The sequence below is a fragment of the Paroedura picta genome, chromosome 1 (genome assembly GCF_049243985.1).
Source record: "Paroedura picta isolate Pp20150507F chromosome 1, Ppicta_v3.0, whole genome shotgun sequence".
Taxonomy (NCBI): Eukaryota; Metazoa; Chordata; class Lepidosauria; order Squamata; family Gekkonidae; genus Paroedura; species Paroedura picta.
In genome coordinates this window covers 107,800,785-107,825,376 of record NC_135369.1, presented here as the reverse complement: position 1 = coordinate 107,825,376, position 24,592 = coordinate 107,800,785, and the positions used below count along the sequence as shown (strand labels likewise).

Here is a 24,592-nt window from a genome sequence, read left to right as displayed (position 1 = left end):
ACATCTCATTTTGCTATATAACCCCACCCCCACTATTTCTTCTTTATCTTCCATTGCAGCCCCCATAGAATCTCTCCTTTTCCTGTTTCCTTCTCTCCTTCCCTTCCAGCAGCCAACCAAATTTTATCAGCCTGCTGCCTTCAGTTTTCCCTCCTTCTTTCTCCCAGGCAGTTTTCCCCTGGAAAACTCTGGCCCAGTTGCACAGTGGCTTCCAGTGCTGGGCCTGGGCCAGTTGTCTAATGGCCTGAATTTGTCCTAGTTGTGTGGTATCTGTTAGGTGAAGCCAAGTTGTGTGCTGGTTGCCAGGCCCAGTTATGTAGTAGTCACTGGAACAGGCCTGGCCCAGTTGAGCCACAGCCACTGGTGTTGAAGCTGGCCTGGCCCAGTGCCCCCCCCCCCATGGCTTGGGAAACTCAGCAATATTGTGGTTGCCTAACAACCTCAAAAATGGCATCTGAGAGCTCAATGAGCATTATTTTTTAAAAGCTGGAGGCATTGTTTCTATTATTTTGGAGAGTGTTCATTTCCAAAATATATTTTTCAAGATTTCAGAGTTTTTATAGACCTGGAACAGAGTCAAAGCTCCCTTTGTCAGATGAAGGGAAATTTGAAAGCTCTTGAAAGCTCATACCCCCTAAAATCTTGTTGGTCTCTAAAGTGCTTGATTCTAGCTGTTCTAATATAGAATGAGACAGCTACCCTCTGAAAATGTCTGTCTACCTGCCTGCCTGCCTTCCTTTTTCTTTAGCAAATGGTCTAATCACAATATTTGGTGTCCCTGCTCACCCTGCCAGTGGGTAGATTGTTCTGGCATTGCTACTCTTTAAGAAAGAACCCACAGATACTGTAATATGCAATAGTATGGAACAGTAATACTTTAATTTGTTTCCCTTGACTGTATTTTAGCTGTTAATCCACTTGTAAATACAGAATGGTAATAAAGGAAGCTGAGTGATCATTAGCTCAAATTATTTTCTGTGAAGTTATAAACTCCGTGTTATTGGTTCCCATTTCCCTTGCAGAATGGGTGCAGCAGATTTTGTGTCGACAAGGTGCTCTCCCCGTTCTTACCCTTTTATTAGAGTCTCCTGATTCAGAAGTTCAGGTAAACTTGACTTTCAAATAGGAGCTTTTAGATTTGCAAATTATTTTCAAAACTTTTTTTCAGTTCTGCAGAAGTAACACCTGTAAGATTCTGAACACTGTCTCTATATAAACAGAATCCTCAACTTTGCTTACAGACAGAGGAAAGGAAAAAGACAGAAAATAGATTGTGGCATCTTCAGTCATCCTATACAATTAAGTGGAGTAGATAAATTTTGGCTGCTTGATGGGAAATCTAGAGAGGTTAGAGAGAAAGATCTGGGACCAAGCAGCCAATCTCTTGAGTGAAAAGAAGAAAGAAGTCACTACTATTTGAGGCCCAATGTTTTTGTTCCACAAGTGGAATTTGTTGTAAGGTCAAAAAAGCTTGGGGCTTTGCTTTCAGTCTTAGATAACTCCTAATTTAATAAAGACTAATCTATTTGGGGTTGGACTAGATGACCCATGAGGTCCCTTCCAACTCTATTATTCTATATGATCTAAGACTCAAGATTTAAGCAAATGTTTTTTGTGTTGTTTTTGCCTTGAGACTGAAATAAATAAGTGCCAAAGTGTAAGCAGAATGCAAATGTTTAGTGATATGATTTGGAAAGCAGATTTTTGTTTTAAGAAGCTGTTGTCAGTGTAGAACAGTGGTTCTCAACCTTCCTAATGCTGCGACCCTAATGCTGCAACCCTCATGTTGTGGTGACCCCAACCATAAAATTATGCAAGTGTTCTTTCACAGAAATTAAACCCGAAGCTGATCAATAGCACGAAGATCCATTGTTCCATTGTTCATCCATTGATCCATTGTTCATGATTGTGTATAAATTGTATACAAATTGGTTATAAATTGGTTATAAATTGTATATAAATTGGTGGGCACCTTCATGATGAGCAGCAACAGTGCTGCTCGCCCAGCCAAGCTGCTCGCCCTGCCGCAACCCCTGTGAAAGGGTCATTCGAACTCCAAAGGGGTCCCGACCCCCAGATTGAGAACCACTGGTGTAAAATTATAGAGCACCTAATTAAGAGTGCAAAATATGACACCTGACAGATAAACTGAATTTATGTTCTCTGTCCAGAGATTCAGGCCTCCTGTGATCTGTGGGACAAGTTTAGATATTATTTGAACTGTTGGACAAAACATAATGTCATCTTCCCATTTATAACCATCTAATTGTTTTCTTGCAATGGGCACCTTTTAATAGAGGTCCCCCCCTGACAAGGTTGACATTGGATGAAAGGCAACTGGAATTGAGGGCAGGATCTTTTGTTCAGTGGCAGAGTAAAACCAGTCAGCTTTCTAGATAAGAACTTGGAAGACTGTGTACAAAAGCATTTCCTTGGGAGTGGCCTGACGGTCATCCTTCCAGCCAAACAGAGGTCAGGAATTAACAGAGCTCTAAGGCAGACATGCAGTCTGAAGCTCTGTCCATGAGCTGGGAGTTCAATCTCAGCAACCGGCTCAAGGTTGACTCAGCCTTCCATCCTTTCGAGATCGGTAAAATGAATACCCAGCTTGCTGGGGGGGGGGGGTAAACAGTAATGACTGGGGAAGGCACTGGCAAACCACCCTGTATTGAGTCTGCCATGAAAACGCTAGAGGGCATGGTCAGACATGACCCAGTGCTTGCACAGGGGATACCTTTACCTTTAAGGGGGTAATGGAACTATACAAATGATTAAATTAGTGTTGGAAGAAATTGTGTCCTCCTGCCTATCCTGGGCAGGTCTCCTGACTATAGTTTGAGAGCCTAGGCCCTAAACATTGTTTACTAGAAATCTGTTGTTCTTCCAGCATCTGTACTCTATGCACTCTGTTAACTTACCATATGGTGCATTAGTTTCCTATCTTCTGTGCTTACAGTATTATAGCTGTGCCGCTCTAAGCAACATGGCAACAAACTCTCAGCACCATGAAGTGATGCTGCAAACAGGGGACCGATTTCTTCTGCGGATGCTCCTTTTTCTCCTTTCCTCTTCTGTGGACAAGGTAAAGATGTGGACTGCATGGGGTTATGGGATAGGATATTACTGACAAGACTACTGTCTTTCTAGCTCCTCTGTCTCATAGCTGTTTATTCAGAAATGTCCTTTTTATTTTAGTGGAATTTACTTTGCAGTTAACTTGCTCAGGATTGCAGTCTAAAAATCTTTGTTTAGAGAAAAATCTCACAAACATCTTTCTTCCTCTGTGAGGAAGAAAAACTGAATGCCCAGATCAGGAGATCCTGAAGTTAACTATGTGATAAGAGGTATCCTACAGATGTCCTGCCCATGGGATGTGGAATTAATTTACTCAGATGGCCCTATTCCCATTTCCTTTAGACCTCGAAAAGAAGTTCACCTTTCTAGCTTTTTCCCTCCACTTTCAACAGAAATGAGAATCTTATACCTTTCATCACCACCAGGACCTTGTAAAGGGATGTCAGTTTAAGTATTTTCATGTTAAAGAATCTTTTTCATATGAAGGGCCCAGATAGGCTATGATATAGGACAGATCGTTAAAAGAGTGATAAACTAATTTATTTCCTTAGACTGAAATCCTATTTCCCTAAGAAGAAATAGGCAGAATAATCTTAAAGTTACCAGATTCAGTTTCCATTTTTTTGCACTGGCTAGCTTGGTTTAGATGAATCCTGAAGCCATGCTTCTATCTTTACCTAGGCTACATTGCCTCCTCTTCTAACAGAAACAGTCAAGGGCCTTTCCCTGTCCCATCAGATTCTCCTGGAATTCCAAGCCCCTCAACAGAGGACTTCCCTCTTTCTTTAAAGCATATTAACCCCCCTTCTGGCTGGTGGTCTCTTGGATCCAACAGATTCCAGTGAATCCATTTATTATATGAAGATTCTAATGACACACAGAAAAAGAATATCTATGTTGTTTGAATATCCCTTTTATTTAATCAATTGTCATTTCTACCCAAGTAGACTGAAAACTCTAGGTAGAAAAAAAGGACTAGGCTTTCCTCATACCATCATAGAAAACTTTGTTAACATCAAACCAATAGTCTGATTCAGTATAAGACATCTTCATGAGGTCAGGTTTTCATGTATGTCTATTAACTGATATTGCCCATTAAATGACTTCAGGTTCCAGATGGTGGGGAAGGCCTTTCTTTGATTGCGATAAAACCACAGAAAGCTGCTCATCAGGGTAGGCCGTTCTGAGCAAGTTGGACCACTGAGTTTGTGTAAGGCAACTAATGTGAACCAGTTAACTTTGAAAAAGTATAGATATTGTTAATGTGTTATTTTATGTTGGTTTCATTAAATTATTTATATTTTTTTACATTGTTGTTACCCATTTTGGGCCTCAGGTTCCCCAGAAGAAAGGCAGGTATATAAATATTTGAAATAAATTAATCTTGGTTTTTAAAAGCTGAGATTGTGGAGTATTTTCTCTTGCATTCTGATTTGTTTATTTCCTACAACTAGGTTTCAAACCAGGCTTGTGTTTGTCTCAGGAATTTAGTCACAAGTGGTAAGTAAGGTCCTAAAACAATAGTAAATAAAAATGCCAGTGGCCCCATGCACACAGATTATTCCCTGCTTCCCTGTGCTGTTTTCTGATGTAAAGTCTCTGAGAATAACAGTCTCAGATCATTGCTTGTCCAATTATAATTGGATTTCAATTGTTTGTTCTGTTTTAATGAATATATATTGTTAGGCAGATTGAGTAAAAATCCTACTGTTATAAGTAAATCAGCAAAGGTTTACTACTGTTCTATTTTTTTTAATTTCATTTATGCCCCACCTTTCTCTCTAGTTGGGGATGGGGTGTGGGAGGCAAAGAAGTTTATGACATTCTCCTCTGCTCTATTTAAGATAGAGAAGGTGATTGCTAACCATAATCAGAAAAGCGATTGAATAATAAATATTAAAACAAATATTTCAGCATTTTACAATGTCCAAGACACGTTTCTGCCCTTGTCTCTTACCCGGAAATTGCAGCTGGTGCAAAATGTAGCCAGTAAGGTCCTCATGGGAGGGCTCATATCCAGCCTGTGCTGAGGCAGCTGCATTGGTTATCAGTTATAGTCCGTATTAGGATCAAGGTTTTGGTTTTGACCTTTAAGGCCCTTCAAGGCCTGGGACCCACATATCTGAGGACCGCCTTTTGCCCTATGCCCCCACACAGGGCTTTATGCTCTGTGGTTTTCAAATTGCTGGTGATTTCTGGCCCCCGGGAAGCCCTCCTGGCCTTCACTAGGGCCAGGGCCTTCTCAGTTCTGGCCCCAACCTGGTGGAATGAGCTCCCAAAAGAGCTAAGGGCCTTGCAGGAGCTTTCTGTATTCCACAGAGCCTGCAAAATGGAGCTTTTCCTCCAGGTTTATGGTTAAGGCCATGGCACAGAAGATCATGGGTCCCTCCAGGAGAGGGAGTCCCTGGAAGAGTCTATATCAGACCATCACCCGGTTGAACCTGCTGATGCTCCATGATTTACCGTGTGAGGGATTAGTTAGTGGTGATGTGGGGGGTGCATTATATTTTTAATGGGGTTATTATAATTGTTATGTGAGGTTTTATTCTATAACCTGCCACCTGGCAGTTTACTGAATGCGGTGGGTAACAAATTTAATAGTAATAATAGTAGTAGTAGTAGTAGTAGTAGTAGTAGTAGTAGCAGCAGCAGCAGCAGCAGCAGCAGCAGCAGCAGCAGCAGCAGCAGCAGCAGCAGCAGCAGCAGCAGCAACAACAGTAATATAAGAGACTAGTAATCAAGCCCGCTGCAACTAATACAGCGGGTGCTAGGTTAGGGAGCCCCCGGCAGTTGGGCGGAGCGCGGCTGCCGGGGGCTCCCTTGGCCATCGGCCTGACGCGGCGAGAGGCGCTTTGCGCCTCTCGCCACGTCAGGCCGCCGGGGGCTCCGCGCGACTGCCGGGGGCTCCCTGGGTCAGCGGCCTGACGCGTCGGGAGGCGCTTTGCGCCTCCCGATGCATCAGGCTGCCGGCAAGGAAGCAACTGCGAGCCACGCTCTGTGCAGCTCGCAGTTGCTTCCTTGTCGGAAGGGCGGGAATCAGCCGGGCCAATCGGCAGGCGCGATTGGCCTGGCCGATGGTCTGTCCGGAGGAAGGGGCCAATCAGGCCCCTTCCTCATCACGGACTAATCCCGCCCTAACTCCTCCCACAGAGTGCTTAGCGCTTTATTTAGTCCGCAGTGCCCGCGGCGCCGCGGGCATGTTAAGGATGAGAGTTTCACACATGCTATGGTAGACCAAGCTTAGCATGCTTTTTCCACTTTAATGACTCTTCAGTTAAATTACCTTCTAAATTCTTTTGCTCACAATAGCTTCTGAATGCTTGTCTCATACACTCACAAGGTCAGTTAAACTCAGGTTCTTCTTAATGCTTTTGTGAATCCCATATTGGTAGTGGTTATTAGTGCCCTTTCCAAAGATATTTCATCTTGTGAGGATAACACCTTTTGTCTTCTCCCAACTACATGGTAGAGGATTATTGGGGAGTATAGTCCAAATGGCTGGGAGATTGAGGTATTATTTATGGGTTTGGTATACTATTAGAAATGGGTATTGCAGGCCTATGCGAAAGTCCTGTCCCATGGGTCTGTATCCTTTAAAAATTTGCGCTACTTGCATAAGACTCACTCATAGATAAGTGGCTCTCACATGGCTATGAGATTTTGTTTGAAGGAGCCGATCTTTTCATCAATAAACTCTGGCCAACAGAGTTATAGGAACATCAGATAGGATAGGCCTTCAGGAATGGACAGAACTTCTTAGGATTGAGCAAGCTGCATTGCAACACCCTAACAGTTGGAGTGGTCAGGCTTGCTTCTTTTGTCAGAACAACTGAGGGACTCAGTTTGTAACCACAAAATTGCCTGACCTGCCGGCTGGAACAAATTTTATCCATTCCTTTGTTTTGTCCAACTCTTGCCCCGATTACTCTCGTCCTGACTTTGCCACTAGTATGCAGTCATGTTGAATTGGCAAGAACCAAGCCTGACAGGGAGTCTCCACAGTTTGCATCAGCACCAGCTTCCAAACACTATGGAGCAGATCCCCTGTGTTCTTGTTACCAAGTTACAGAGCAATGAAAGGATATTGAACAATAGTTGGTGGTTGAACTTGATGAAAAGTAACCCTGGCAACCACTGCATTTGATTATGTTCTCAAAAGGAAATTTTCCAAGCTAGAATATTCAAGGTCATTAATACAGATTATAATCACCATTCCATAGCTCCTTTAGCCATTTTTGCTTCCTTGATTATAATCCTAGATTATTTTTAAAGTTATTTTAAAAGTATGTCAGTATTTGCCTTATCTGGAGGCTGTAGTGAGTAGTGAATGCTCTTGAAAAAATACTAAAAGGAACCGTTATTCTCTCAATCATCTCACCAGTTTGAAGAAGAGTTGTTTTTTATACCCCACTTTTCACTACCAAAAGGAGACTCAAAGCGGTTTACAATAATCTTCCTTTCCACTCCCCACAACAGACACCCTGTGAGGTAGGTAGGGCTGAGAGAATCCTGATATATCTGCTCTGAGAACAGAACTGCTCTAATGGGACTGCAACTAGCTCAAGGTCACCCAGCGGGCTGTATGTGGAAGAGCGGGGAATCAAACCTGCCCCCCCACTCTTAACCACTACACCAAGTTTCAGTCCTTGTCTTCTGAATAGAATTCTCACAACCGAGTAGGATGGTAGGGATAGCCCAGCCTCTGCATGGCCTCATCCCCAGTGCTGTACACATAGAAGGCAGCATCAGGCTAGCTGCCTCTCCCTTCTGCCAGCTGTGGCAAATGCCACATCTCTATGAGGGCAGAGGTCCCAGAATGGCCATCTGCTGCTAAGTATGTCTGTTCTGCCAAGATGTATCTGCTGATTAAACACCTGGGCTATATTAGAGCTAAGAGAACATCTTTAAAGAATGTAGGCGTACTCGAAATGCTACTTAGGTCTGTTTACTGGTGCTTGCTCCCAGGAAAGTGTTCTTTTGGTTTTTTTTAAGTTTCCACTTGGTGTGTTTAATAGAATATCTTTTATAGCTATAGTAGAGTGTCTGACTCCATCTGCTGGTGATTTTGGAGAAAAAACAAGATAGAATAAAAATCAGGGAGATTGCTTCCTGAACGCTTACACTGAGCAAATGCTTACAGTATTGCAAAGTAGAGACAATTAACATTTCACATACAGAATGATACCCACTATCATCAGCTTGGTGTAGTGGTTAGGAGTGCGGACTTCTAATCTGGCGAGCCGGGTTTGAATCTGCGCTCCCCCACATGCAGCCAGCTGGGTGACCTTGGGCTCACCACTGCACTGATAAAGCTGACCGATCAGTGATATTAGGGCTCTCTCAGCCTCACCCACCTCACAGGGTGCCTCTTGTGGGGAGAGGAAAGGGAAAGCGACTGTAAGCCACTTTGAGCTTCCTTCGGGTAGAGAAAAGCAGCATATAAGAACCAACTCTTCTTCTTCTTCTTCCGTGCTTATGCAAACATTTATGCATTTGACTTGATAGGTGATAGAGCTGCTGAACTAAAACTGGATCCTGCAGTTCTGCCCTTTTTGATTCATTAGTGAGCGTGCTGTGTGTGTTATGCTTTCACAGAGTGAATAATTATGATTATGTATATATAAGTGATGGGTCATTACTAAAAGATGGTCTGGCAGTGTTTGCGGTATGCAGAGCATACGGAAGACAGTGCCTCTCTTCTAGCCTGTTCTTGGTTCCTGATTTTGTCCTCAGCTTCTTTTCTAAACTGGGATCAAGACACTAGAAGGGGTAAGGGGTAAGAAAACCAAGACCAGAGCATGCAATTGAAGATCTTGGTTTTTGTTAATTCATTTCTTTTTGTTTCACTTATTTCAATTTCTGACTGTACTATGTCAATAATGTAATTGATTAATCATTTATATTATAGTTATTGCTCCACTAAAATTCTTAGGAAATAGGGCCAGGAAAGTAATCCACTACAGCAATGTGTGTGTTAAAATTAAAGATTCATAAATGAACTTTCCACTGCAAAGAGCTGAGCCTTCCTTTCAAAACATATTTTACGTTTGTTGATGGCTTCCATTAAACTCATCCATTGTATAATAACAGGCAGATCTCTTCTCTTCAACCTCTGTTTTGGAATTGAACCATTAAAACAGATTAAGGGGTTTAGATATTACATCCATAGGTGTGTATTTAAATCCTGCTGACTGCTTTTAATAAGGAAAAGCTGCTTTAGGAATTTGTGGTTTGGAATGAAGGAAGAGAAGGATGGAGGAGTTACTTAAACCTTTGCCCACCTCCAATTTCCACACTTCCCTTTGGTTGCTTTCCCCCCTTGCAGGGTTCCAGGCATGAGCCTCCTATGGTTAATGGATCTGGCATCCCACAGGAGGTGAAGCACCATGGGACAGTTGCAGTAATAAAAATAGATAGAGAAAAGAGCCCAAGAGACACCAAGATTCCAGCACGGGTGATGGCCCAGTCATTTCTCACACCGACTCCACCAAAACGTCCTGGCTAGTAGTGGAGAGAGTCTGATCTGCCCCAGGGACAGCGGGATCTAAGGATATGATGACATTGCAAGCCCTATGTCAGGTCTAGAGGCCTTTCAGAAACAACAGTTAGAACACAGTTTAGTAATTCAGAATGCTGGTCCTGGGTATTGTCAGGGTTGATCTATATATCTTATTCCAATTCATCATTAAAAACATGGAGCCAAAAGTGTAACCTCAATATCCACATAGTGTATCATAGCCCAGTCTATAAAGTCTAGATGAATTCATTTGATTTGTTCAGACTAAATGAAGTACTCCTGTCTCTCAAATCCTTCCTACAAAAGAACTCCCGTGGATCTGTACATACAACCTTGAGTTGCCTTTTCATTTTCCAAACAGAGAGTGTTCAGACCGGTCTTATTGCTATGGGCATCCTGCCCCACCTGATCCCACTCCTTCATTTGAACAGTGTGGAGGTTCAGCAGAATTCCGTTATTCTCCTCCGAATGCTGTCCCAGCACCCAGCCAACCAGGTACTACCGGTCTCTTAAGACCCTTACCCCTGTAAGCTTTAGACCACTGTGCTTTGTGGTAGTGTTCAGAGGCAGTGTGTGTGTGAGGTGTGCTCCAGATGCCAGAGTGATTGCACGTTTGCTTCTGCAGTCCAAAGAACAGCAAAAGTCACAGTACCCAACAGTTTAAATATATTTATTTTGCACACAGCACCCAAAAAACACAGGGCTAAACTTCTGGAACCTTGACAAGTATACCTCTGCATACTTGGTGCTCAGAGCAAACAGTAGGAACAGCTGTTCTCTTCATGGCATGCTTACAGTCTTCTTACACAATGCTGATCTAACCAACAGGACAGTTCTGAATTCACACGAGTAGCCTGTTCTCCTGTGGGTTTACTCCAAGATAAATGTGGATAGGCCTGGCTTTTCTTGCTGTATAGAACCTATAGATGAGTATGTGAAAATATGACAACAAAGTTATTAAAGCCAGCATAGTATAGTAGCCAGGGTATTGTCCTAGAAATGGATTCAAATGCACACTTTGTCACAAAATCCCTTTGGTGACCTGCACCCTAACCTGCCTCACAGGATAATTGTGAGAATAAAATGGAGGTAAGGTAAAGCTAAAGGTATCCCCTGTGCAAGCACCGGGTCATGTCTGCCCCTTGGGGTGACGCCCTCTAGCATTTTCATGGCAGACTCAATATGGGGTGGTTTGCCAGTGCCTTCCCCAGTCATTACTGTTTACCCCCCAGCAAGCTGGGTACTCATTTTACCGACCTCGGAAGGATGGAAGGCTGAGTCAACCTTGAGCCGGCTGCTGGGATTGAACTCCCAGCCTCATGGGCAGAGCTTCAGACTGCATGTCTGCCTTAGAGTTAATTCCTGACCTCTGTTTGGCTGGAAGGATGACCATCAGGCCACTCCCAAGGAAATGCTTTTGTTCGCAGTCTTCCAAGTTCTTATCTAGAAAGCTGACTGGTTTTACTCTGCCACTGAACAAAAGATCCCGCCCTCAATTCCAGTTGCCTTTCATCCAATGCCAACCTTGTCAGAATCTTGACAGCACTTTCCACCATCAGACCTTAAGCCTCACCCAAAAGGAGATTACCTTTCTGTATAGTGCTCCTTGGGCCCTACAGCACCATTCTAGAAGTATCCCTGCCTCACAAGATGTGTTCCAGTTCTCACATAGAGAGCTGTCTTTAAGAATCTATTGGACAGCACCATAAACTAGCAGTATCTGAAAAGTGTATTGCAATTTAATTTCATTGAGTATTGACCAATTGAGCTAAGACTTGGCTGGTGTGCTTTCAAAAGGTAATTACTGGATTTAATGCAAGTTGCCTTGAAATTCCCACAAGTGACTGTTGGCCTAGGATTTGTACTGAACTTCCCTGTTGCACATTACCATTACAAGTCAGCAAATACTGCAGCTCTTCCAGTACACCGGTATGACTAGAGGATGAAGAAGGGAACTCACCTTCACATGGAACATTTCCTTTAACAGAAGGGAATGTTGCAAAAGCAGAAGGGGCTCTGGGCAGCTCCTCTTCATTGCAACAGAGTTTATGCAGGAAACATTCTCAATGCATCTGGGAGAAATATTACCTGCTCACACATACATAACAGTGCTATGACTTATGACAAAAGATGCTGCACAAAATATAATGAACATTCCACTCCCACAAATTTAGTCTCTGCATAAAACTGCTTCCATGCAGGCTTTTAACAGTTCTTTTAATAGCTTACAAAACAATGTTTTCAGCAGCCGTCATTTTAACATACTGGTGTCTAGGTTAAGATTTTGTATGGCAACTTTCTTTTGAGGCCTGTTGCAAGTAACCATTCCTCATTTAAATTTTCTTCAAATAGCTCTTTGCAATGAGTATTAATACCCTTTTGGAAGTTTAGATATTCCAGCAAAGGTATAGGAGAGTTTGGGGTTAGTCAGCTTTCTTGGCTTGGACTTCTCTGCTGATTCTTGTAAGCTGAAAATCACAGGTCCCAGTTCAGAGAAACTCAAAAGACAAGCTATCCCCAAGAACACATCACATAGCCTGAGGAAGGCATGGTAAACTAGAATGTGTGTGTGTGTGGGGGGGGGGGGGGCAATTGAGAGAGAAAGGGAAATGTGGAGCTACTACAAAGAAATTAGCACTCCAGTATCTGTAATGGAGAGCAATATCCAGTGTGTAAAGGCAAAAATGAAAGACCAGCTTTTTGGTATTTGTATCTGTCTTGGCCAATCTAGATGTCTCTACTTTCTATTAAAGAAACTGTTCTGTATTGTACATACAGTCTGCAGAGGGATCTAAATCATGAGCATGTCCCAGGCTGAGTCCTTGAGGTTCATAGTTCGAGGCCCTATACCAGGTCCTTCACACCTTGGCATAAAAATTCATTGGGAATGTGTGTTTCTTATGAGTCTTGTTTCCACTAATCCCCACTCCATTTCTTTACTTATACTTGTACTGTATCTCTTGTTGTATTACTATGTGTAGCCAGAGATCCTTTTCGGCCAAAGAAGTGGTGGGAATAAGCTTTGGCAATTATAAATTCACCAATTATAATGTGTTATGTAGGCATTTTCTTATTCTGAAAGTCAATCTATTTTTTTTTCTTGCTTTGCTGATGCTGCAGCTGGTACAGCCATGAAGAAAGTGATCTGGGGCAGAGAGAGCCTGAACAATTATTCCTCCCTTGCGCTTTTCACACCTTCTATTGGGTTGGCCTGGTTTATTCTGACAAGCCCCAGATCTTCTGTTGCCCTCCTGTACTATAGTCTGTTTTTTCATTCCTTTTCAAAACTTCTCATTTTGACCTGACCTGAATTCCAGTGAAGCAGAGAGGGTGCTCTCCATGGGAACTGCTGCAGAAAAACAAACTTTTGCAGGGCAAAGCTAACATTTCCCACCACAATGAACTATTGCTTCAGGATTGCTAATGCCACTCCATGTTTACAGTGAGACAGAAATCATCTTCTCTTTGGTTACCTTGGGTCTAGCAACTTCATAGTGTCACCATCCCACAACAAAAACGATTCCATAATTCACACGGTTAAGTGCGAAGTATATTACTGCTGCAAAAATACAGCTTTAGGACCAGTAAAGTGTTATCCATTTATTCACAGATGCTTAGATAGCTTTTTTAAAAAAGTCGAGGCATCTGCTCTGGAGGGTATTTTTAAAATTATGGTGATATAGTGTTATAGTGAGTTTCATTAAAGACTGTGAATGGTTCAACTAGTTCAAAATTCATCAGCAAAATTATTTGGCATAAATTTCAAAGCACTTATTTCCCCTATGCTAAAAGACTTACACTGGCTAGAAATTAATTTCCAGTCTCAGTTGAAAGTGCTGGTTATGACCTTTAAAACCCAACAGGGGCAAGCCAAAGACTATTTTTAAAAAGGTATATAAAAGATCAGGCTCTTTCTTGTTCACAGAGTGCCATAGGTATTCAGCTGAGTGTGCTAAGTTTCTAGGGGCAAGCTAAAGACTGTTGATGAAGTGTTTTTATTATTGTTGTTGTTATTAATGTTATTTGCTGGTGTCTTTAAGCCCTGAGCTGGATGGGCCAGGTTAGCATGTCAAATCTCAGAATCTAAGCAGGGTAAGCCCTAGTTAGTACTTGATTGGCAGTCCACCAGGGAAGTCCAGAGTCTCCACTCAGAGGCAGACAATGGCAAACCTCCTATGAACATCTCTTGCCTTGGAAACTCTATGGGGTCATCACAAGGACCGTTTATACACTGGGAACTTCACTGCCCCAGCTCCTGTGCAGGAGCACAAATCAGGGGCAGATGACGTGCACCAGGCCAAATGCTCCCCCATGTGGGTGCAGGAAGAGGTGGGGCAACTCCAGCCTGCAGCCCAGCATGAAACCTCCAGTGCATAAACGGTCAAGTTGGCTGGGACTTGAGGGTACTTCCCACATCCATTTATAATTTGTTTACAGGTTGATGAGTCACCCCGAATGCCTTCAATGGAGCCAAATGGGGTTGGTCCCATCCACAATGGTGCTATAGAATCATATCACATTGCAGGACAGTTGTTTTCAGAGTCTGACTGGCTACATTGCACTTTGCAGGATGCACTCGTGTGTCATGAAGTGCTGCAGAGTGTGGGAAAGCTGCTGATGACCAGGAAAACCGATCCAGTGATCATTGGTCATGCTGCCTATTTTATCAAAAATTTGAGCTATTCCAAAAACATAAGGGTAAGAGTCTACTTTTTCTTTCAGGATCATCTGTAGTTCTAAATGTTTCAGGCCTTTGTATATCCAGTTAAATGTTGGGCACAGAAGACAAACAAGTTTCACTTGATTTTCATCCAAAGAAGTCAGTATAATTTTTTTTTGCTTCTGAGAAAATCCATTTTATTTTGTCCACTTGAGATTTATATTACCTTCACTATGGATGCCTTTGTCAATACATTCTTTCTTCCATAGCTACTGAATGCATTTTAGTGCATAAACCAAGAAGGCACTGCTTTTCCACTGCAAGAAAAAAAACACATATTTTTGGCTGAGATGCACCCTTATGCTCCCTCTCTCACATGTGTAAGCAGATAATACTTGTACTTGCACATAAGACAGGGGCAAATGTTTATTTTGCTTTGTGGGTGTCACTCCAGCAGGACTCTTTCAGTACTGGATGGGGGCTTTGCATTTGTGTTCCACATTATTGCAAACTATTACTGACAGAGAGCTGACATTTGAAGTGAGGCTAATAAGACCTTATGTGTTAGTGGAGCCATTATTAAAATGACCGTTTCTCTGAATGCAGACCCACCTTGAACTCTGTAGATTCCCTTGATGGTGCCTTCTGTTTTGGAAGTATGTCTGACCTCTGTAGGATCAATGTGCTTTTCTTTCATCACTCTCAGAGAACAGCCTCCCAGACTAGTATGAAGAACACCTACTCAGTTAAGGTTTTGTAAGTCAGGCAAGCAAGCTTTTGCCTAAATCCTTGACTCCTCCAATGTTTCTGTTGATGTGCCATTGAAAGTTATTCTTCTTATAGAGGCTAATTAACATTTGCTGAGTTTTAGGGTTCTTGAAGGGCATTGGCAATAGATGTTTGTATGAAAAGTGAGTCAATTCTTGGTTATTGTTGCTATGGTTATCAAACAGCAGGCTTTTAGAGTCAGGGTGTTTTACAAAGCAAACAAACAAACAAACAAAAAACAGTCCTTGATATAGTTTCAGTATGTTCATTTGAAGCCCCCTCCTCAAGAACCATCAGCAGTGCTCTTTGCTCTCAGCATATGGTTCATTGACAGGATGTTGACACAGGAAAAAGCCACACACATGCAATCCGGTATTGAGTACAGTCATGTAACAATGCACCTTGCCAATGGAAGGGTGTATACCGTCCCACCCACCAGAATCACACAAATGGAGGAGCATCCCATCCTCACTGTGCAATGCCACTAGCATTTGTACATGGCAGATGTGCATCTATACCGCATTTGTAGGCCATTGTCAGGGGAACATTATGCATGTGTTTCACTTGCTAGTAAAGAAGCATCCAACCTGAAGATGTGTATGTCCTATTCTGTGTAGAGATCCCTATTGAACAAGGGACACGTGCACAGAAGCCTGAAAGGGAACAAAAATCCCAAGAAGGTCTCCTCAGAAGTGATTCCCATGTTATTCAGTTGGGTTTACTCTCAGAAAGTATTCTAAAGGTTACAGCCTATTTCCATATATATTTTTTTCTTGATGGATCAGTGTGCATGCTTGTAGAATTATCAATTTGTCGGCATCATGTCCACATGACTCAAAATCAGTTTTAGAGCTATTTTCCATTTTATATGTGAGAGTATTTCCCTCATCCCAATGTACCTTGTAATCACCAGCACTGTTAAAATAGTAAGTTTTTTTTAAATACCCTACACCTGAAATGCTGCAGTCCTTCAAAAATCTCAGAGATCCCTGTTGTGCATGGATAAGACTTGAGAAATGGTGCTCCTACACTTGCAGTTTGTTTCACGGCACACTTGATAACATCTTGAGAGATGGGGTAGTCAAACTGCAGCCCTCCAGATGTCCATGGACTACAATTCCCATGAGAACCTGCCATTCTCTGTCAGGGGGTCATGGGAATTGTAGTCAATGGACATCTGGAGGGCTGAAGTTTGACTACCCCTGTGCTGGGTGTTGGAAGACAGATCATTACAGATTTACTCTGGATTCATTACTTTCAAGCACATCAGGACACTGTGAACTCTCCTGGTGAGAGAAGCTGATGGCATCATGCGGCCTAATAGAATGTTCATTTGCATGTATTAAATCCCCACAGGTGCCTTTGCTACTTTCCTAAATGGCTGAAGAGATACAGGCATGAAGAATCAGCTGCCTAGGGGGTTGGCTTCGGTAATGGAAAACAGGAAACTAAAATTAATTATTTAGATCAAACCAAGAAGAGAGGTCCAGAGTAAACGGGTGCTTGTGTCTGTCGACAGACACCATTCGTTCCCTCAGTTTAGATCATCATTGTAACACAATTTCCTTTAGTACCGTTAATGCCCACATTGGTCAACCCATTTTTTGTGTTTTATTAAACAGAAAGCTCATTTCATTTCTATCAGCTTAACCAGTGCTTTGCATGCAGGACACCCCAGATTTAATCCCCAGTGGAATCTTGAACAGCAGACCAAGGAAGGACCTCAGGCTGAAATAAGGCCTTGGAAATCTGTCATGCTAGAGTAGATGAATTAGGATCACATTTTTATTCTTTTGGGACATTTGTATGCTGCCTCTTCAGAAAACCTACTTGAGGCGACTTACAAACAAGAACATAACAAAAACCTGCTATAAATTTGTAACAAAAAACTATTTAAAATCCATCCAGAACACAAGAGAGTCTTTAAAAAGTAACATGAAATAATTCTAAAGCTAGCAGATTACAAAAATGTTAAAAGATCAAGCCTTTAACTAAAGGTCTGGTTTAAAAGAAACATTTTGGCATGATGCCTAAAAGACAACAGGTGTTCTGCAGACTGGCCCAGTCAGGTCTCCTTTGGAGCAGTGCTCTCAGTGGGATTCTCAGGTTTAGAGAATCCCAGACCTGGATAGCTCAGACAATCCCAAGATCTCGAAAGCTAAACAGGGCTAGTATTTGGATGGGAGACCTGCAAGGAACACAAGGGCCATGGCGGGGAGGCAGGCAATGGAAAACCACCTCTGAACATCTCTTGCCTGGATCCCAGACAGGAGATCCACTGCCAATCACGGTAGAGTACACCAAGTGGGATTAACCAGAGGGCTTGATACAGTAGAAGGCCCGTTCATGGCTCATATGTGCCACTGTAGAGCGATGTGTAAACCATTGTTTACATTTAAGTATTATCTATTCTGTGTTATTTACAGAGAGTAATTGAAAGTCCATGTGTTGAAGGACTACTTCAAGCTATCCATGGTGTTGAGTATCTGGATGAGGAAGTTCTTCACTGTGTGATATCCTGTCTTGGCGAGTTGGTGAAACATGGTAAGGTGCCATTTTGGAAGGTTTACTGGGAATAAGCCTCATTGAAGAGACTAATATAGGATTCTGAGACCTTCTTGAGATTGCTCTTTGCCTATAAATGGGTGTACATGTTGACGAATTTAAGGGTCACTTTGGGTCACCCTGAGTTCCCCAAAACAATAGTCGAAACTAGAACAGACATTTTCAGTTCATACATTACCAATATTCTAGTTCCCCACCCATTATTCTGCCGATATTATCCTCAGCTAAGCCCTTTTATTTTTCTGAAAAACAATTTTACTTTCTCAGTGGTGTCATTTGTGCTCTCTCTCCTCTCTGTCACTAGAAGGAGGTTCAGCGCGCATCCTGGAATTGATGGATGAGTTGCTGTTGAGTTGCCTTGTGAGACTGGCAGGCCAAGTGGAACAAACAGAGCCTTCCTTCCATGCTGCCGTCATGATCAAACACCTGATAGAGCATGGTATAGAATGGATTGACTGGATTACATTTTTTGCACTCTGACAGTTGTTGTGACTTATCAGTAGCAAGAGTCTCGTGACTCTCAACACAAACTTGGTAACCTGTGAGAGCTTGCTGCTTCAGCTTTTAGTAACAAATGACCAGTATTTATTTTGCTCCCTTTTATTTTAGGCCAGGCTTTAAATAGTCTCACAGATCCCTAAGTAATCTCCTGAGATAACTGATTTTGTATTTCACCTTCATTGCCACAGCCATGGAAAGAAGACAAACTTAGCTCACATCAGGCAGGAACCGCTGGTCTTTGCATGTCCCAGGATCACACTTTGGAACCTTGTATGATCTGAAACCCACCAGTCAAAAGGGCCATTCTGTTCCCTTTCCTTACATTTGAGAGTTAACTGTATGATTCTGAAATGAAGGGATTTTAAAAACATATATATATGTATACACACACACACACAGCAGATATGGCAGAAGTGAGAGGGGAAGGAAATGTTTTGCAACAGAATAGGCTCTTGCATGCAGTAGTAAACCTTGCCTGAAAATATCAACACATCATAGAGCTGCTCATATAATTGCATATCATCAATACAAAGAATGAAGGAATGATTTAGCTGAAGAGGCCATGCGGCACAAGGTCTTAAAACTTATCTTTGAGAATATATAGAATCAATTTGTACATTAGGAGATATAGAATCATTTTGTACTATTGTACTTAGTGAAGAATTTTTTTGTAAGTACAAATTTTCTGTTTGCAGATATGGAATTGGAAGCATGAAGTTTAACATTCCCGTTGGTACTGTGCCTGTTAGTCAATGGCACAAATGAACAAGGTCCTCTCTATTGTATCATCATCAGTGTTCCCTCTTTTTCCCCTACTGAGCTGAGCAGTTCACATCCTGAGCAGAATATAACTGGTACAATCTTACAATGGGCAATGGGTAGGACGAGACCCTGTATGGCTCCAGACTGCTGCAGAATGGGGCTTCCCCTGTTAATGAGCAGCCGCTCATGTGCACACCTTAGATCAGTATTTCTCAACTTTTTTTACCATTGAGAACCCCCTGAAACAGTCCTCAGGCTTTGAGAAACCCCAGAAGTGGCATGATTCTGTATACTTGGCAGCATAGATGCATACATGCCCACCTGGAGCCCTTCCCCTTCTCACCCCTTGACCATTTTGTGAGGGGGGGGGTGAGTCAACATGACCATATATGGTCATATCACTCAATAAATGTTTAACATATCTATTAATTAACTCCCACCCATTTAGGAAACCCTTCTAGGGCCATCAAGAAAACCAAGGGTTTCATGAAACCCTGGCTGAGAAAGCTTGCCTTAGATGGAACACTGATCATCAAGAAAAAGCCTCAATTGGACATATGATATAGTAGTGACATTTTCATTCAGTTGTCATTTGTAAGAATTTTGAGTGGTGTACTCTTGTTTGGTAACTCTCGTTTTCTCCTTGTGAAGGGGAGGTGGTGCATCTACTGAAATGCCACATAAGCAAGATTCAACAATACCTCATGAGGTATTTTACCCACCAGGAAACTCGCTTTCAGCAGCTGGGTATATCTACACTCTGTGTGTTACAGAAAGGTAAACCTCATATGTATCCTTAATACAATTGCATGTGCTATAGCAGAATAGCTCATCTCATCTGTGTTAAACAGACACACTACAGCCATAACACATAGCTTTATAAAGGTCTTGTGGAAAGTTAATGGAAGTCCATTTCACAGAGATTCAAATTCGACATTCAGACTCACTGACAGGGGTTGTTGTTGTTGTTGTTGTTATTTATTACATTTCTATATGTCCCAATATGGCTCAGGCTTCCCACTCAAATTCTAGGAGTAATCACTTTCAAAAGAAAAAAGCAGTAATCTTTCTAGAGTTTTTTATTTAAAATCATAAGGGCATGCAGTGGAAGATGTTATCGTTACTGATATTTGATCAACACTCGGGAAAACAGACTTTTGACTCTTATTTCAGCATAATGTAGAGTATATGTATACTTTCAAACATGAATGTTAGGTTTAGTGGGAAGGGTGAGCTTTGTAGTACATAAGCATGCATAGGCCCTGATCCTTACTTTACTTACTTTATTTATAGTCTACCTTCCTCTCCAAGACTCGCTGAGAATAGCATGGTTGGAGATGTGGGTGGAAAATCAGAATCAGAAAATTGGCCTGAGTGGGTTCCTAGAGTAATCTTGGTATATTACAAAAGGCTGCAAGAGGCTTCCTGCACATTACAGCCCCTCTCTTTTCAGCTTCTGTCCTGTGCGGCACCATTTCACTGCTGCTTTAAAGCAAATTTTAGTATTTTTCTTGCATGAGAAGTTGGATCCATCCAGCTTTTTTCTTTGACCACCCTCAAAAAACCATCCTGGGGGCAATTGCATAAGCAGATACCATGTGGGTTGGGGGCTGTAATAAGGAACGGAAGTAGGCAAGATGGAGTAAAACGGAATTAGGCAAGATGGATATGCACAAGATGTTTTCTGTGGGAAGTCTTCAGCCACAGCCCTGGATTCTCACTGCTTATTTTCAGATACAGATTTTTCATCAGCATTCAACCAGAGCCAGCTGAAGAAACACCTTGATCAAATCTGTCAACAAACTGAAGAAATGCAAGAGCTTCTCAGAATAGCTGTAGGCAGCATGGATACATGAGAAACTGTTCTGTTCTGCATCCATATTTTTTGAGGGAATGTTTTAATGTCACAGGCTTGACTTCAGGTGATGACAATCCTACATGGACACCTCATAGCTTCATGATAGGCAGCTTGTTTGAGATATAGGTTTCTTACCTGATTTTTTATGTCTCTAGAAAGGCCCATATGCATAATGCGATTCTTCCTTCCACCATTGGAATGGATGCTAAGGAGGGATTCACACAGACATGTTTTATTGCTTGATTACTTAATTTGCAAATGGATGTGTGACTCCACTGAAAAACAGTGAGGTGAATGAGGATTTATCTATGGGGTTTGATCATGCATGTTTATGTGAACTAGCTCTAAGGGCACACACACACACACCTGTATCTTTGCATCATCATTGCTGATTCATTCCTAAACTGAAAATGCCTACATTGGCAGATTTGTCAGTCTGGGGTCAACTCTGACAGCAAGTAGTCCATTGAACTAGGCAAACAGCATGCTTTTCATACTCTTGGATGGTCTGATAGCCTTAAATAGCTGTTTGAAGATTTGAAAATTGGCAGTATTCTTCTTCACAGCATCTGAACCATCTGTTCCCAGTTAGCAAACAAATAGTAGATGCTTCCCAAGTGAAGCTGCCTTCAAAATAATTAAAATAAACATTTCCTGTATGAAAAATGCATTAGCTGGTAGTACTATAGGCTGCCTATTTATATTTACATATGAATGCCCATTTTTTCAGTCCGAAGATATGTTATGATAGGCTCTTCAGGTTCTCCATCAGGATTTCATTACATAATCATGAGCATGATTTTTTGGTACTTAAGACTAGTTAGTTGCTTGTTCCAGGTTTTAATAAAAACTGTCTCATCTTTCCAAAATGTTACACTCTGAATGACTGTAATATGAAATTTACACATTTGGAAAGACCAAACTCCTTATTATCCAAATTCACAGTATGGCCCCTGACATCCAATTGATGCTATATACATAATATCTGGCAAAGAGCATGTAACCAAACTCCATCTCAGTTCTAGACTACTCTTGCAGTTTCATTCACTGGTAGCTTTGTAATTTGTCTTTCCACCAAATATGACCTGAGGCGATTCATAAGTATCTCTGTTCATCTCTGTGCATAATGACATTTCTCCTATCATCTTATGTGACTCCAGACCATACAGGCAAAGCATGATTGAAAAAGACAATGTATGGTCCTTTGCCTTGGTTATTTTCCACAGTGTTGGGATTGGGAATACATTTATTAGCAAGCCTTCCACATATTTACATCTGTTTTGCAAACGTGTTCCCATGAGTACAACATTTAACAGTGTGGATATATAGCTGCATTGTAAAGCTGTCACTATGTAGCAGGCATTAGAAGAACCATGGGACTTGATTCAAGGTAGGTACATTTTATATTGTTAGGTACATTTTATATTTATATATAAAGGTACACTAATACTGGACATTTTCATCTTGTTATAATTATTATAATAGTATGTATACTGGAGATAGATACATAGCAAAGGTAAAGGTAAAGATATCCCCTGTGCAAGCACTGGGTCATGTCTGACCCTTGGGGTGACGCTCTCTAGCGTCTAGAGTATGCAAATTCTTTTAGCTTACTCCTGTTCTATTTTAAATAGTAAATTAGCCTTGATAAAACTTCTCTAAATTGTGGTGATCCCCTCCTTTGTAGGGGGGATAGGGATGAGCACCTCTAGCCTTGCTGCAGTGTGAACCTTTCCTCCATTCTGGCCATCTATTATTGCTGCAGAGGGGAGGAAGAGGGGTTTGGACTTTGGACTTTCCACAGGGCTAATTTTTGTGTCTTTTCAACAATCTTTTGTATATTGGAAATAAAACTTTGTGAACCACTGTTGCGGGTGTGTTATCGGAATGTATTCACAACTGCATAGTCCTGCAAGATTAGAATTGTACACGGAAGTGGGCTGTAAGAACATGAACTGTCAGGCTGAGTTGGGGCAAGAAAGAGAAATGGTCGTTAGCAGGCTCAGATTTAGTCCTTTTTATACTGATACGGAAAAGTGATAAGCACAGGATAAACAGTTCATGTGCATTCACTCACTTGTAGCTGATGGAAATTAGAATGTTCAGGGTCTGTGGTGTTCATCAGGTCTGCCTAACTACCAGTCCTTTTCCTTCAAGTGGGGACTTGCAAGACTATGGGAGGGACTCCCATCCCCCACTCCTGAGACACCCACATATTGCCAGGCAGGCCCTTCACTAGCAGTGCTGCAGCTGCCCCTTCTGTCCACCCACCCAGCCAGAGGGCCAGTCATTTGTCAGCCTTGCAGCTTGTCTAGATGAAGCACCACTCCTGCTTGCTTGGTTTATCCCCCTCCCCAGCCTGCCTCAAATGGTTTTGGGGGAGGGAGGCAGGGCGGCAGCAGCTCTTCTCCTGCCCACCTAGTTAGCATGTGGGGTGACAGTGGCTCTTCTCACCCACCTACCTTAGATGCTGGGGGGACAACAGGTTATCGCCCTGTACGTGCATATTAAAACGTGCATATTATCACCCTATACATGCATATTAATGCCGTGGGATTAGCATTACTTCCTCTGGCCTATACCATTATTACAGCTTTTAATTCCCTGGCATCATCTCTTGGGTCCAATCAGGTCTCTTCTTCAGTGGAACTTTCCAGAGTATGTTGAACTGGAGTGACAACTATTTCGTCCTAACTTCTTGATTCTGATAAAAAAGCTAAAGTACTCCCCCCCCCCAAAAAAAATACCACATCACCACTCTGCTTCTTAGAATATGGTTTGAAAGCCCTGCTATCAAAGCCCTGATTTATTCCTGGTTCTGACTGACTCCAACTCATCTGACTGGAGCTGAAATTTCCATTGTTCCACTAACCTAATATATAAATGAGAAACTGTATTTGTTGAAAGTCATAACAGCAAATTGTGCATCAAAACAACTAGACATTTGAAAATTACAAATATTTCATACTAGCTTCAAAGCCAGTTCCTAAGAATGGGTCTTGAAATCCCCTCCTTTGGCCCATGGCCAGGCAGCTTAAGGTGGCCTTGGGCCACAGCTCCCAGCCAGATCAAGTGAGGCAGGCAGGGCCTGGGCAGCTCATTAGCAGGGCCGACAGAGCTCCTTAGCAGTCCTTAACAAGCAGTCAGCAGGCTGGGAGGCCCTCGTCAGCAGGCCCAGCCTAGCAGGCCAAGAGGCCCTCCTTAGCAAGCCCTCCAGCATGATCCTTTGCCCAGGACCCTCTCTCCTGACCTGCTGTTGGCTCCAGGCACTGAGGCATCTGAGAGCAAAGAGGTTAGAGTCCAGGGATGGAGGGCAGGAGCTGCAGGGGCAGGGCCAATCAGGGCAAAGCTGGCTGCACTGATTGGCCCTATTCCAACTTGGACAGCCAGACACGTCCCACCCCCTAGGCTGTTTCATAAATATACAGAAGAACAACAATGGATAAGGATGATGTTTACTAGAGATAAACAAACATGCTACATAGTTTGGTCATTTAAAATATAATATCTATAAATAGGATTGATAGAAACAAAATAATTGGATGTTTTACTCTCTGTACTGGCCATTAAGGGCTTAACCTCATTAAATTTCCAACACAGCACTAAACCAACTCAACCCCCCCCCCCCCCCAATATCCATTGGCTCCATGTGTAACAATCACATGCCATCACTTCAAGAGTGTTCTGTTCTTGTGTTAGGGTTGCTAGGTCACCCCTGGCCATCAGCAGGGGATGGGGAGATAGGGTTGCCAGCACCAGGTTGGGAAACTCCAGGAGATAGTGTCCACCCTCCAAAGCATCCATTTTCTCCAGAGTAATGATTCCTGCACTCTGCAGATGAGCTGGGCATCCCCAAGTCCCCACTGGAGGCTAGCATCCTTGGCCT

General features: G+C 42.4%; 1 protein-coding gene across 2 annotated transcripts in view; it reads left to right on the top strand.

Annotated features, from left to right (window-relative positions):
- LOC143844525 (uncharacterized) overlaps positions 1-24,564 on the top strand; it is a 37,639-nt gene extending 13,075 nt beyond the window's left edge. Inside the window, exons 6-14 of one of the 2 annotated variants that reach the window (XM_077351785.1) lie at positions 1,023-1,105; positions 2,957-3,082; positions 4,530-4,575; positions 9,954-10,087; positions 14,162-14,290; positions 17,447-17,564; positions 17,893-18,024; positions 19,500-19,625; positions 20,583-24,564. In XM_077351785.1, the coding sequence (XP_077207900.1) occupies positions 1,023-1,105; positions 2,957-3,082; positions 4,530-4,575; positions 9,954-10,087; positions 14,162-14,290; positions 17,447-17,564; positions 17,893-18,024; positions 19,500-19,625; positions 20,583-20,704 (1,016 nt within the window). In that variant the 3' untranslated portion in view covers positions 20,705-24,564. Of the gene's footprint in view, positions 1-1,022; positions 1,106-2,956; positions 3,083-4,529; positions 4,576-9,953; positions 10,088-14,161; positions 14,291-17,446; positions 17,565-17,889; positions 18,025-19,499; positions 19,626-20,582 lie in introns of both variants that reach the window. The other variant, XM_077351778.1, reaches the window with a different exon arrangement.
- Positions 24,565-24,592: the final 28 nt, after the last annotated feature.